Source organism: Muntiacus reevesi, chromosome X (genome assembly GCF_963930625.1).
Source record: "Muntiacus reevesi chromosome X, mMunRee1.1, whole genome shotgun sequence".
Taxonomy (NCBI): domain Eukaryota; kingdom Metazoa; phylum Chordata; class Mammalia; order Artiodactyla; family Cervidae; genus Muntiacus; species Muntiacus reevesi.
Window position 1 is genome coordinate 69,651,135 of NC_089271.1, and position 15,551 is coordinate 69,666,685.

At 37.9% G+C, this 15,551-nt stretch overlaps 1 protein-coding gene across 2 annotated transcripts; it reads right to left on the reverse strand.

Annotated features, from left to right (window-relative positions):
- Window positions 1-2,465: 2,465 nt before the first annotated feature.
- Window positions 2,466-15,177, reverse strand: TAF9B (TATA-box binding protein associated factor 9b). Of its 2 annotated transcripts, XM_065916452.1 has the most exons (8): window positions 15,070-15,177; window positions 14,136-14,217; window positions 13,372-13,508; window positions 13,158-13,292; window positions 9,806-9,881; window positions 7,594-7,704; window positions 4,687-4,846; window positions 2,466-2,815 (listed from the first exon to the last, which is right to left on the reverse strand). In XM_065916452.1, exons 1-8 carry the CDS (start codon window positions 15,118-15,120, stop codon window positions 2,785-2,787), a joined length of 783 nt encoding a protein of 260 aa, XP_065772524.1. In that variant the 5' UTR covers window positions 15,121-15,177; the 3' UTR covers window positions 2,466-2,784. The 2 variants fall into 2 exon arrangements, with proteins under 2 accessions (XP_065772524.1, XP_065772525.1); XM_065916453.1 differs by lacking the exon at window positions 2,466-2,815 and having other exon boundaries at window positions 2,836-4,846; window positions 15,070-15,173.
- Window positions 15,178-15,551: the final 374 nt, after the last annotated feature.

Genomic DNA, 15,551 nt, shown 5'->3' on the forward strand with positions numbered 1-15,551 from the left:
AAAAATTGGTGTCTTTTTTTCTGTCAGTCTATCACTGATTCATTCCCAACATGCTCAGATGTACCAGTTGGTTCTTTTTTTCTTTTGGCCGCACTGTGTGGCATGTGGAACTTCCTAAGCAGGGATCAAACCTGGGTCCCCTGCAGCCAGAAGCATGGTCTTAACTGCTGGACCACTGGGGTAAGTCCCAGTTGGTTCATTATTAGAGATGTTCCTTCTGGAGTCCTTTGTGTTCCTGTTCCAGTTTGTCCTGATGCCCCCTAGATTGACTGTACAGCTGTTGCCCTGGGGTTTCTTCTTTCCAGAGGAATCTCTCTGGGGTAATTCTTGGGGATTCCTTTAAACTCCTGTGTTGGGCCTTCCCTTTCCTGGATCTCTTCCCCTCCCCACCCTTTCTTCTTTTACTCTTCCTTTTGTGAAACACAAGATTCCACTAGCTTTATGAGAAATTGAGTGCCTAGGAGGCAAAACTTTTATATGTCTGAAGATATCTTTCTCTCTTATATTTGCCTGTTTGGTTATATGTAGAATTTCAGCCTACACAGCAGTTTCTCCAAATTAGAGGCTTTGATTCATTGTCATTGCCGAAAATCTAATGACACTGTATTAAAAGATCAAAGTAATTCCAATGACATGATTCTTTTACTGTCCTTGTAATTGTCCCTCCTTTCTTGTTCCTGTCATTTTAATGGAGTTTGAGGAATGAGCAGAGGTAAATGTACTTTCAAAAGGTCATGTTTAACCAGAATTTTTCTACTGGGCGTTTAACATACTTGAGTATATATTTCACCTTTATGGATAAAGAGAGTTAAACTATAGGCCACAATCACAGAGCCAGTAAGTAACAGCAGGGATTAAAGTCCACGTTTGTCTGACTCCAAAGGCTGGTGATTTTTCATTGTGCCTCTCTCAGATGATTACTGTAGACTATATATATAAATATATATATTTATAAAAATATGTATTTTAAATTTTAATTGGAGGCTAATTACAATATTGTATTGGTTTTGCCATACATTGATATGAATCCTCCATGGGTGTACATGTGTTCCCCATCCTGAACCCCCCTCCCACCTATTTTATTAATAAATATTTATTCTACCTTTTGCTTAACTAGAGAGAACAGCAAAAGAACATTTTGGTGGCTACTTTAAACAAAATTTGAAGGCTTGAATTTTTTTCTAGAAGTTCATTTGTATTTTAATTAATACTGTCCTCATAGCTGTAGTTAATCTTAAAAAACACCATGTTTCTATATACCTCTAATAGTATGCTATAACCTTATTTGAAAAGCAGGAATTCTAACACGATCTTTTTGTAGGTGAGGTCCAGTGATACTACCCGTTGACCCAGTGAATTAATGTCAGCAGGGCCAGAACTTCAGCCTACTGATGACTTTTCCCCTACTGATTACCTTTCTCCCAACATTTTATTTCAAATGTACAGAGGAACTGAAAGAATTGTGAACGCCCATAAACCTAAGACTCTCCAACTGCCAATTCATCCATCCATCAACCCGATTGTACGAGTATTTTCTACTAGACTCTTTTTCCAGGATCTTTCCCCATTTATTTCAGTCATTAATCCAGAAAATGAATGGGGAAATGCCAGTAGCCAAATATTTGAGTACCTGCTATATGCTTAGGACATAATGGAGGCAATATAACACTTACGTCCTAAAGGAATTTACAACTGAGTTAAGGAAAGCAGTACATAACAACTTAGGAGTACATAAGGTAGAATTGAACAAAGATGTGCTTCCTCGTTTAATATAGAGTTAGGAATTATTGATAAAACACTGCAAAGGTTTAGGCTTAAGTGTAGCAAATTCACTTTTAACTTCCAGAAAACATCTATGCTGGTATATAGAAAAAAATTATAATCATGTCATAAATGAGTTCAGTGTCTTTAGTTCAGTGTTTCCAGCTTCCCTTATTTTCCTTTTTATGTGTAAAACTTCCTTCTAGTACATGGTACAAAAGTCAAAAGGGGGCACACAATGAGAAGACCCCTTCGTACCTGAGTTCCCTAGCTGCCAGTTTCCCTTAAAAGCAATCAATCACTGTTAAGACTGGTTTCCTTCAATCTAGAGCTACTTAATGCATATACAACAGGTATATGTGTGTGTGTGGGTTATGTATGGTGGTATGTTACACACTGCTTTCCTGACTAGTTTTTTTCCTTACCTCTTGAGTACTTCTCTTCACTCTGGACCCCTTAGGCCACATCTTCCATTCCCTGAATTCTGACTGTATCCCTATATTCTTATTCCAATTAAAGACACTTGTTTCCTACTTGTAGAAGGAAGAATTTAGGATGACAGTTACCTAATTTACTATAGTACATCTTTTAAAAAATTCCACCTAGAAGTGTTTCTGCCTGATGTCATTCTTGATGCTGGAATGGGCCAATGTAATTAGGAAAGGGAGATCTGCAAGACCACTGGCTGGCTCAGTTAAATGTATAAATTCCCATTAAAGACCGCATGTGTAAATGGGAAGGAAATTTTAAAAAGGGTGTGTGTGTGTGTGTATATATATATATATATATGATTCATTGCTGTGCATTAGAAACTAACACAACATTGTAAAGCAACTATATTCCAATAAAAGTAATTTAAAAAGAGCATGTTACGTTATTAACAGATTTAAACCCATATTTTCTTTCATATTTATTTTGGTTTCATTATTACGAGTCACATGCTGATTCCAAATAAAAGCAAGCTATTCCTTGATTTATAATTCACTCATCCATTAAGCAAATCTTGTCTTTTGGATTTCAGAATTAATGGGCCTTGTTCATCCTCTTTGAATCCCTTAAATAAAATATGAGAAATAAGTTCAAATTTTTATTAATAATCTTAGAACAAATATGTTAACAATTCCTCAGTTATATAGAATTTTTACAATTCTGAAAGAACTTTGACATATACCAATTAAACCCTCACAACATCCCTGTGAGGTAGGCAGGGTTGGTGTCAGTTTCCTATTACTAGTGAGAACAAGGCTCATGGGTGAAATAAGGTCACACAGTTGGTTAGTGATGGAGCCAGGACTAGAACCTAGGCCTTTTGACATGCTGCCTCCCTGAGAACATTCAAGTAATGACATCCTATGCTACATAATGAACATTTCTCCTATGATGATCATATCTATTTTTTAAGTTTGATATCACCTTTTCCTATTATCCTATTATCCAAAATCACTGAATCACAGTTTTGATGAGACATTTCTTCCATGTTACTGGACTATTTTTCTTTGATGTATCAAGCACCATCCTAAGATGAAACTTAACCTGCGTCTTAAGTTTTGAGGATCTTTGGCTGTAAGTTCTAAATTGTGATATGAAAATTTATTTTAGAAGTTTTACAAAAGTATTCCTATGTTGACTATGTCAACTTACTTAACAAAAACAACACAAGCCTGTTTATGTTTTTGAAAGCTTTGTAGTTTTTCCCAATAAGGCGTTTAGATGTGTACAAGTGGAAAATAGGGAAAGGTATTTGGCAATATTATTGGAAAGCCTATACAGAGAAAACCTAAATGCAAGTCACATCACACTAATTTGTTTGCTTTGGCCTTCTATAGGAAGGAAAACCCTTAGAAAACTTTCAGGTGTGATCCCATTTTATGTGTGACATTCTCAGCAACAAGCTGAAAATTGATCTGCATTATACCAATAGTAGGGTTCAAGCAGTAGTGATCAAAACATATATGCAGGTGGTAAAAAGGAAGAAAACATTTGCTCTTCAGTGGTTTTGCCTAGGTCCAGTGTAAATATACTTATATCAAGGCAGATTTTAAGCTATACCATCTTCTGTGTTAAATTTTGAAATGTGAAATACGGTGGAGTTATCAACTTGGAATATAAGGTTGAAACTGAATATAACTGACCCAGAAACTACCTGTCAAAAGCAGAGGAATGCTCAAAGGGCATAAAAGGCAAGGGATAAAACAACTGCTCTGATATGGAGAGAAAAACAGCAAATGTAAATCTTCCAGTTAAAGTAAACCACAGACCATTAGGCATATGAAGCAGGTTTTAAAAATGACACAACTATATTATCAGGAGTTATATTCCTAACAGTACAGTTTTAAAGAGCAATAGGGAGAAACCTAAGCCTGTGGAGAGGAGGTAGTGCAGAAAACGAATAGGATGTAGAAATGGGGCTGAGGAGGTGGGAGGTTACAGTTTAAATATATTCAAAATAAATTTAGAATCCGTTTAAATCCATCCCCTCCAAAAAATGTTTGCTAAATTAAGAGATTTGGTCAAAAAAGCATGTGATGACAGAAGCGACTATTTTATCTTCAAAAGAAGTATTTAAATATAGATTAAAAATTGGGCTATTAAAGATTAGTCCATTGATCAGGCTTAGAAACTGAAACTTAAGTGCTACCTCAGATACATTGCAGAAAGTTGTTTCCAAAAATAGAATTATTGTAGCAGGAGTCAACATGAATGAAACCATTAAAAAACAAGCACTTAGTTTTTTATACTTTAAGCCTAGTGAAAAAACATTGCTACCCTTAAGAAATCTAATAGTTTAAACAAACGTGAAAAATACTGCAGCTACATTTAAGTTTTCTAAGATAAAACTTGAGATCAAGAATGTTCTAGTTTGGTATATGGATTCAGAACCAACTACAAGTTTGAAATGCATAGAGACTACATTGTATTTCTTACATAGTATCATTGTCATCATCATCTTCATGTTTTCTCTTCAGTGGGTTTGATTCATTGCCTGTGTTCTGTGATGAAACCATGTTGGTGGTAATAAGGATATTTTTGGGCCCAATCATTGAAGGATTAAGCAGAACATTTTGAACTGTAGTTGTTGCAGGAACTGTAAACAGAGGAGAAAACACACCCCAACTATGAACTACATAGAATCAGAAACATACGGCAAAAAGTATTCAACAAAGCTGAATGTAATTCTCATAATAATTTCTTTTTTTTAAAGATTTTAAAAATAACATTTCTTAAAAGTTAATGTGCATAAAAGAAAATAAAAAAACACAAGACAGCTGGGAAAACTGGTCAACCACTTGTAAAAGAATGAAACTAGAACACTTCCTAACACCACACACAAAAATAAACTCAAAATGGATTAAAGATCTAAATGTAAGACCAGAAACTATAAAACTCCTAGAGGAGAACATAGGCAAAACACTCTCCGACATAAATCACAGCAAGATCTTCTATGACCCACCTCCCAGAATATTGGAAATAAAAGCAAAAATAAACAAATGGGACCTAATGAAGCTTAAAAGCTTTTGCACAACAAAGGAAACTATAAGTAAGGTGAAAAGACAGCCCTCAGATTGGGAGAAAATAATAACAAATGAGGAAACAGACAAAGGATTAATCTCAAAAATATACAAGCAACTCCTGAAGCTCAATTCCAGAAAAATAAACGACCCAATCAAAAAATGGGCCAAAGAACTAAACAGACATTTCTCCAAAGAAGACATACAGATGGCTAACAAACACATGAAAAGATGCTCAACATCACTCATCATCAGAGAAATGCAAATCAAAACCACAATGAGGTACCATTACACGCCAGTCAGGATGGCTGCTATCCAAAAGTCTACAAGCAATAAATGCTGGAGAGGGTGTGGAGAAAAGGGAACCCTCTTACACTGTTGGTGGGAATGCAAACTAGTACAGCCACTATGGAAAACAGTGTGGAGATTTCTTAAAAAACTGGAAATAGAACTGCCATATGACCCAGCAATACCACTTCTGGGCATACACACTGAAGAATCCAAATCTGAAAGAGACACGTGCACCCCAATGTTCATCGCAGCACTGTTTATAATAGCCAGGACATGGAAGCAACCCAGATGCCCATCAGCAGATGAATGGATAAGGAAGCTGTGGTACCTATACACCATGGAATATTACTCAGCCGTTAAAAAGAATTCATTTGAATCAGTTCTAATGAGATGGATGAAACTGGAGCCCATTATACAGAGTGAAGTAAGCCAGAAAGATAAAGAACATTACAGTATACTAACACATATATACGGAATTTAGATAGATGGTGGCGATAACCCTATATGCAAAACAGAAAAAGAGACACAGAAGTACAGAACAGACTTTTGAACTCTGTGGGAGAAGGGGAGGGTGGGATGTTTTGAAAGAACAGCATGTATATTATCTATGGTGAAACGGACCACCAGCCCAGGTGGGATACATGAGTCAGGTGCTCAGGCCTGGTGCACTGGGAGGACCCTAAGGAGTCGGGTGGGGAGGGAGGTGGGAGGGGGGATCGGGATGGGGAATACGTGTAACTATATGGCTGATTCATGTCAATGTATGTCAAAACCCACTGAAATGTTGTAAAGTGATTGGCCTCCAACTAATAAAATAATTTAAAAAAAAAAAAAAAAAAAAAAAAAACACAAGACACAAAAAACCAAAGTCATCCATAATCACAAGCGGTTTACTGTTTGTGTCCTAGGTCTTGTTTGTGTATCTACAAAATTAAGCATCCACTTTTATGTAATTAAGATACTACAGTTATGTATATGTTTCTTCACATATCACATTTCAGCATCCAAAAGCTATGAGTATTTTGATAACCAAGAATATACTATACCAACTCAATCTGGAAGGAAAAAATGTAATCCTGCTTTTCTTGGTGACAAAAATTAAAAGATAAAGATGGCAACAAGCCTCTAGATAAAGATATTGGCAGAGTTATGATTAAAATACTACCTTCCCTTAATGTTCAATTAAAAAATGAGACCCAGAGCAATAGGGTACACAAAGTATAATGTTTCTAAGAGTAACAAGTATTCCACAAAGCTGAATGTAATTCTAATAATAATTTTAATAGCATGAAGTCAAATAAATAAATAATTTTAAAAAAGCATGAAGTAAAACTATCATAGAAGAAACTGAGGTGGTATACTGCATTAAGAGTTAAACTACATTTTTTAATGTTTCAAAGTACTTAATATCTAGTATAAGATTAAAGGAGTTCTGTTAGGTTTTTTTTTTAATTTACCTACAATTTCAATTGGTACTTAGTCATGGGAAGCAGTAGACTGGATTCATCATGCAACATACTAAAGGCATATGTTCAAGATCAGGAATCATCCTTCCCTTACAGACCAATATTTTATATAAGTAGTTTATGGTACACAGTTTCAGAAGATCTGAAATCTAAACTTATTCAAGAATAAACTATGTTAGAATTCTACTTATATTCAAACTTCCTATCTATACTTCCATGAATTGAATAAACATACAGTTTTCATTTGATATACACTAAGTTGTATTATTTTCTTGAGATTTAACACTATGCTGTTTGAGAATCTGAGGATCATGTTGAAATCTCTCCCTTCCCCCCAAAATGTTACATATGTAAAATTTCATACAATTTTAATGGGGTTATAGGCCTCCTCTGATGAACCCTGATTTGCAGCATTACTGCCGTCTTCCTGTTATGATAGTAAAACAATTCAATTATTGCTATGGGAATACAAACTGTTCAATAATGACAATCACTCACAAATTTTAAAATTCAGAAAAATTTAAAAGAACAACTTTCAACCCCCCATGCCCCACCCATCATGTTACCTGGTTTGACAGGTGTGGACTGAGAAGGTGGAATCTGCACCGTGAATCTTTGGCTTGTCACTGACACTGGAGGCGCAACTTTATTTGGGACAGATGCTGTTTGTGGGGTTGCTATAGTTGTAATTAACAGACCATGTTAGTTAGATGACTTATTATATAGGTTCAATTTTGCTTTCCTTTAGCTTACTAGAAATTACCTTCAAAACACATGGAGTTAATGAAAGGTGAGAAAAAATCATTGGAAATAAGCACAAAGTAACTTCAAAAATGTTTACAAGTTCAATAGTTTAGATGCTAAAAATTCAGGATAGTATAGTGGTAAGGAATGTAGGCTCTGGAGCCTACCTGCTTGAGTTTGAATCCAGGCTTTATCACTGAGTGACCCTGGCAAGTTATTAAATCTGTTTGTGCCTCAGTTTTCTTATCTGTCAAATGAGGATAACAATACTTATTTCATAGGATTCTTGTGAGAATTGAATAATCCCTTATGTAAAACTCTTCACACAGCATTTGGCACTGAATTTAGCTACAAGAATTTGTGAAGTTGAACATTTAAATAAACTGCAGAATTAAAGGCCCAAGTTTTCTATTAATTACCTTATATGGCACTTTAATCTGTCATTTGTTGGGTATAAGAAGGTAGTCTATTATGCCCATGAAGCTAAATCAACATGCATCTAACAAAAGCCTAACATACCTCCATCTCTAGGCAAGTTTTCCCATGTACTGAGGAGTGGCACAAAGAGTTTGGTGATAGATAATGAAGCAATATTTCATTTTGTCAGGAAAATTCACAGCAGGTGAATGTTTCTTTGTCTGTTACAGATTATAAAATCTCTAAAACATGTACAATAAATGTCTAGGAATAAAAATCACAACTGATAACTAAAACTGGTTAACTTGCCAACACATGTAACTGATTACCACAGCCTAGAGTTTTTAAAAAGTTGATATTTGCTTTAGTAATATGAACCAACAGATGAACAGTATATGATCAAAAAGTTACAGAAATTATATATGCCAACTCCTGCCTATAAAGGACATGCATATAATTAGAAGTGTACAATTAAAACTGTACCAGGCTGGTTTTAAATGCCGAAATGTGAATTCACACCTTGAAAATATGAAAGACTGTCTACACATCGCAAAAATCAAATGCTGCTTACCCTAGAGCTATACAGCATCTATAGGATTCAAGTTATAAGCAATAAAAACCAAGAAATCACTACTGGTCAAAGAGAAGGGGATTCTTTTTTCTGAAAAGACTTTGACTATGAAAGAAATCCAGCAGGAATATATAACCAAAAAACCCCAGGAAATCTAGATTTATGTATTTCTTATTATATAAATAACAATGACATTATGGTTTCTAAATACCATTCTCTACTAAAAGGAATGAGGGTTCTCTGGAGAAAGGATGATTCTGGGACTGGGGTAAAGAAAATATAAGATGAGCTTGGAACATCTTGTGCCAGAAAGCAAGAAATGCTCAAAGAATGATAGAGACCTGTTAAAAATGACATAGGAGATAGTTTGAAGGGGTGCTCACTGACCAATACAGGATAATAGTACTACTTTTGAAAAGGTTACATTAAAAATAATTTTCTTTGATATTCTTAGGGCTTCCCTTGTGGCTCAGCTGGTAAAGAATCAGACTGTAATGTGGGAGACCTGGGTTGGATCCCTGGGTTGGGAAGATCCCTTGGAGAAGGGAAAGGCTACCCACTCCAGTATTCTGGCCTGGAGAATTCTATGGACTTTATAGTCCATGGGGTTGCAAAGAGTCGGACATGACTGAGCTTTGTGTATTTTAAACTTCTTTTTATTGCATCTCTTGCCAATTTACTCAGTAATTTAATTTCTGATAATAGGTAGGCTATTGCCATGAGTGAGTCTGGCAATTTCATTTGTATAAAAGCCAGAAAGAACACAGCTTAAACTTTTGTTATTGGTACCACAGTTAGTACATACAATAATGTTGAGTAACATCCAATTCTATCCTCATTTGGGATCAGATATTCCTTGTGGCTGTCTCATTTTGAAATCTGATAAAATATATGTTTACAGCTATATTAGAGGATGAGTAAAAGTATTAATGGCAACACATATGGGAATTTCTGACTCCATTTTTGACTTGGATTGTAGTTCAAAATCAAGTGCTGGGGCAGTTCTTCTTTACCAGCCAGAAAAGCCATTTCTCTCTCTCACTTACCTATGCTTGGAGTGGTGGGTCTGCTACTAACAGCTCCAACACTTAACCGTGGAACTAGTCGTCCTTGGTTAGGTCCCTAGGGGATTTAAAACACAAATTAGTTTTAATGTTGTTCAGACTTGACACCTAAACTTACCAGGAAATGAAATTAGGATTTTTGATGTGAATTGTCAATGGATAACTGATGGCAAGAATGCCTTTTCGTTCAGTGTTCTAATGCAACATTTAAACTAGGGGTTTCACAAATACATATACACACACACATACACACCTGCACACTCACATATAAACACAAGTAATAGAAACAATACATATCTATATCAACATGGATATGAATATATAAAATATATAATTCTATATACTTTTAAAGTTTGAAGTAGAGTCTTATTTGGGTATAATAGCTAACTTCCTTATGATTTTTGAATCTTAACTAGTTAATATCTTAACCAAAAAAGAAAGAAACTCCTTATAGTGGAATTTCAGAGGTACAAATGTAGCCCAAAATGGGGAGAACTTTCACAGTGGGGGGAAAGTCTTAGGTCATATTTTAGAAAGCAAGTCCAGTGCCTGATGATTTATCATTTACTCTGTTATGGTGTAGTGTAAAGATTGGGAGTTATGAGACCTGGGAATAAGTACAAAAAAGATCTTCATGACCCAGATAATCACAATGGTGTGATCACTCACCTAGAACCAGACATCCTGGAACGTGAAGTCAAGTGGGCCTTAGGAACATCACTACGAACAAAGCTAGTAGAGGTGATGTAATACCAGTTGAACTATTTCAAATCCTGAAAGATGACGCTGTGAAAGTGCTGCACTCAATATGTCAGCAAATTTGGAAAACTCAGCAGTGGCCACAAGACTGGAAAAGGTCAGTTTTCATTCTAATTCCAAAGAAAGGCAATGTCAAAGAATGCTCAAACTACCGCACAACTGCACTCATCTCACACGCTAGTAAAGTAATGTTCAAAATTCTCCAAGCCAGGCTTCAGCAATACATGAACTGAGAACTTCCAGATGTTCAAGCTGGTTTTAGAAAAGGCAGAGAAAACAAGAGATCAAATTGCCAACATCCGCTGGATCATCGAAAAAGCAAGAGAGTTCCAGTAAAACAATTCTGCTTTACGGACTATGCCAAAACCTTTGACTGTGTGGATCACAATAAACTGTGGAAAAGTCTGAAAGAGATGGGAATACCAGACCACCTGACCTGCCTCTTGAGAAACCTATATGCAGGTCAGGAAGCAACAGTTAGAACCGGACATGGAACAACAGACTGGTTCCAAATAGGAAAAGGAGTACGTCAAGACTGTATATTGTCACCCTGCTTTATTTAACTTATATGCAGAGTACATCATGAGAAACGCTGGACTGGAAGAAGCACAAGCTGGAATCAAGATGGCTGGAAGAAATATCAATAACCTCAGATATGCAGATGACACCACCCTTATGGAAGAAAGTGAATAAGAACTAAAGAGCCTCTTGACGAAAGTGAAAGAGGAGAGTGAAAAAGTTGGCTTAAAACCCAACATTCAGAAAACTAAGATCATGGCATGCGGTCCCATCACTTCATGGCAAATAGATGGGGAAACAGTGGAAACAGTGGCTGACTTTATTTTTCTGGGCTCCAAAATCACCGCAGATGGTGACTGAAGCCATGAAATTAAAAGACACTTACATTTTGGAAGGAAAGTTATGACCAACCTAGACAGCATATTAAAAAGCAGAGACATCACTTTGCCAACAAAGGTTTGTCTAGTCAAGGCTGTGGTTTTTCCAGTGGTCATGTATGGATGTGTGAGTTGGATGGTGAAGAAAGCTGAGCACCGAAGAATTGATGCTTTTGAACAGTGGTGTTGGAGAAGACTCTTCAGAGTCCCTTGGACTGCAAAGAGATCCAACCAGTCTGTCCTAAAGGAGATCAGTCCTGAGTGTTCACTGGAGGGACTGATGTTGAAGCTGAAACTCCAGTATTTTTGCTACCTGATGTGAAGAGCTGACTCATTGGAAAAGATCCTGATGCTGGGAAAGATTGAGGGCAGGAGGAGAAGGGGACGACAGAGGATGAGATGGCTGGATGGCATCACCGACTCTATGGGCATGAGTTTGAGTGAACTCCCGGAGTTGGTGACGGACAGGGAGGCCTGGCATGCTGCGACTCATGGGGTCGAAAGAGTCGTACATCACTGAGCGACTGAACTGAACTTCAAAAATGTTCACAAGTTCAATAGTTTAGATGCTAAAAATTCAGGATAGTATAGTGGTAAGGAATGTAGGCTCTGGAGCCTACCTGCTTGAGTTTGAATCCAGGCTTTATCACTGAGTGACCCTGGCAAGTTATTAAATCTGTTTGTGCCTCAGTTTTCTTATCTGTCAAATGAGGATAACAATACTTATTTCATAGGATTCTTGTGAGAATTGAATAATCCCTGTAAAACTCTTCACACAGCATTTGGCACTGAATTTTAGCTACAAGAATTTGTGAAGTTGAACATTTAAATAAACTGCAGAATCAAAGGCCCAAGTTTTCTTTTTTTAAATTTTTTTATTTTTATTTTTTTATTTTTTATTTTTAAAAATTTATTTTAATTGGAGGCTAATTACTTTACAATATTGTAGTGGTTTTGCCATACACTGACATGAATCATTCATGGGTGTACATGTGCTCCCCATCCTGAACCCTCCTCCCAGCTCCCTCCCCATCCCATCCCTCTGGGTCATCCCAGTGATGACCCAAGTTTTCTATTAATTACCTTATATAGTATTTTATTTTCTATTATATTTCTATTATATTATTTTCTATAATATTTTCTATTATATACCTTATAAAGTACTATATATGGCACTTTAATCTCTGTCATTTGTTGGGTATAAGAACGTGTCTATTATGCCCATGAAGCTAAATTAACATGCATGTAACAAAAGCCTAATATACCTCCATCTTAGGCAAGTTTTCCCATGTACTGAGGAGTGGCACAAAGAGTTTGGTGATGGATAATGAAGCAATATTTCATTTTGTCAGGAAAATTCACAGCAGGTGAATGTTTCCTTGTCCGGAAACATAAGGAAATTGTTAACATTTAAGCAAGCATGAAGTTTAGGCTTTAAAACTGAACAGAGTATATGCTTAGGTCTCACACTTTAGAAAACTCATTTAACTTTTAAAAAAGACTTTAAACTTCCATCTTTAATAACGGTTTTCAGTAACTCCCTCATTCTAGATTATAAATTTAGTATTTAACTTATGTTAGCCTTTAATTTCCTGCACTATTTATAGGAATTTGCTCTCTACAAATTCCCCTAACACATCTTACCCTTTTAAAAAGCTAAGATGACGAAAAATTCTTACCTTTTTAATTAAGGACTTTAGCCTATAGTTTGGAGCTGTCAAGCAGTATCTGTCAGGCGGCAGTCTGGGTCCTGCATATGGCTTAATCAGCGGTAAAGGGGTTTGATTTTTCTGCCTTGCAATATCCAGTAAAAACTAAAAAAAAAAAAAATGCTTATTAGAACAACAATTAAAAACTATAAGTAAAATGAACTTCAAATAAAAGTTTGCTCACATCTCTTGGGGGAGGGGAGGTAAAAGATTGGTCAGCCCGACACTGGATTGCCAGTCTCACATCATCTGCATCAACATTAGGTTTCTTAGCATGGCTTGAATAAATTTTTGCATCATCCAGGATTGAAGTCACGTATCCTTTAACAACAAAACATTATTTTTTAAACATATGAAAATAGCTTAATATTTATGGCCACTTTTCTTAATAAAAAGTTTCATTAATTTCCAGAAAGTTTATGAATTTTGGTTTTAATGTCTAATTGTTCTATCTATACGATCAACTTTAAACAGATGATCACAATATAAATACTGTTCCCTAGCGTGAGCTCCTTTTTATTGTTTTCTGAATTTTATGACATTTTTTTCACATACTTTAAAACTTAATTTTTGTTGAGTAGTTTTAGGTTCACAGCAAAATTTAGGATAATATAGAGATTTCCCATATACTCCCTGCAGCCATTCATGCAGAGCATCCCCTATTATCAATATTCCTTGCAGAGTGGCACATCTGTTACAACTGATAGACCTATGGTGACCTATCATCATCACTTGTCTGTTGTTGTTTAGTAGCCAAGTCATGTCCAACTCTTAATCTATAGTTTATATTATGGTTCTCTCTTGGAACTCGACATTCTGTGGGTTTGGATAAGTGTATATAATGACATGTCATGACGTTAATTGTTAAAAGTAATTTTGTTGAAAATGTTCTTACAATGGACGATTTTTCAAATTCAAAAGTTAGGCAAATTTTTGATGTTAACTTACGGAAAGCAAATTCCAACATTTGATTTATAACCCTTGGTTCGTACTCTGTAATTCCCATATCCTTCAGAATCTGTGCCATCACCTGTGGATTCAAAGAAAAATGTCAGATGCTTAACCGAGGTATAGAAATCAAGGCTGGACCGAAGGTAATAATTATAATTTGTAATACAAGGTCCCCCTTCTCTGGGTTCCAAAATTGTACTCATCCTTTTCCTCTCAAGCAAGTGTCATACACGCATGCTAAGTCGCTTCGATCCTTGCGACCCCATGGACTGTAGCCCGCCAGGCTTCTGGGTCCATGGGATTCTTTCAGCAAGAATACGGGAGGGATTTGCCATGCCCTCCTCCAGTGTTATCTTAACTCCCGTCTCTTACGTCTCAAGCATTGGCAAAGAAGGTTCTTTACCACTAGCGCCACCTGTGAAGCCCACAAAGATCACACCAAATGCCCTCGGAGTCCTCTTTGCTGAAAACTTTTTTTTTTTTTTTGGTGGGGGCGCGGGTGGGGGTGGGGGCGGGGGCAAAGAGAAGAAATAGTCCCGGGTTGGCTTTCCCTTCCTAGGTAGAGGTGGCTACAGCTGGTTGTCATTTTCAGATGTGGCTACCGGGGAAACTTAGCATCAAAACCCTGGACGTACGAGTCAGGATTCGCAGACGGGGAGGGACGGCTGGGTGGCCGGGGCCCAAGGTCCAGGAGATAAAGCTGGGCCGCCGGCCTGCGCATTCGGAGGGCGCCAGCCTCCCTCCAGCCGGGCCGCCAGGGTGGCGGGAGAGAGCCCCGGGGTCCAGGGCACGCCAGTCTACTCCTGGCGGCCGTGACAGGACTGAACTCGGCCTGCAAGCCCATCACCAAGTTCTCCGCCCGGGCCCACCTCTCGGGCCCGGATATGGCCGCACGGAGCCGCGCACCCCGCCGCGCATCTTTCGCACTCACCAAGGCATCTCTCGGAGCGTTCTTGGGAGGCGCCATCTTGCCCGACTCCATGTTATCCTGCAACTCGTCATCCGGTGGCGAGAACGCGCTCTCGGGTTTCTCGCTCAGGCCCCTCCCCCGCGGGCGCGGAAGGCGGGGTTACCGCGCTGGCTCTTCCTCCGCGGGCGGCTGTTCCGTCGCCTCCTCCCCTCCCGCGACTGCAGAGGGCGGCCGGGCTTGCGGGGAGTCCACGGCGCAGGAGCCTTGAAAACTCGGAGAAGCCTTCCCCGAAGAGCCCTTGGCCAACGCTTGGAAGAGCTGATAAGTTCGCCTTCCCAGAGCTATTCCCCGGAGAAGTGCACAATATGGCCACCCTTGACTTTTCTGGGGCCCCTCCTTACCTCCTCTGCCGCCACTCTGGCCCCTTAATCTCCCTGAAATGTCTGCAGACGCCCTGCCTCCACCTGCCTCTGTGGTAGGGCTGCCTGGTCAAATGCAGAAAA

What these genes read in the sequence shown, in the direction of transcription:
- TAF9B (XM_065916452.1), bottom strand. Translation starts at nt 15,120, where the DNA reads ATGGAGTCGGGCAAGATGGCGCCTCCCAAGAACGCTCCGAGAGATGCC. An exon ending in ACGCTCCGAGAGATGCCTTG is followed by an intron (nt 14,218 to 15,069) that starts GTGAGTGCGAAA and finishes TTGAATCCACAG; the next exon opens with GTGATGGCACAGATTCTGAA. An exon ending in AATGTTGGAATTTGCTTTCC is followed by an intron (nt 13,509 to 14,135) that starts GTAAGTTAACAT and finishes TTGTTGTTAAAG; the next exon opens with GATACGTGACTTCAATCCTG.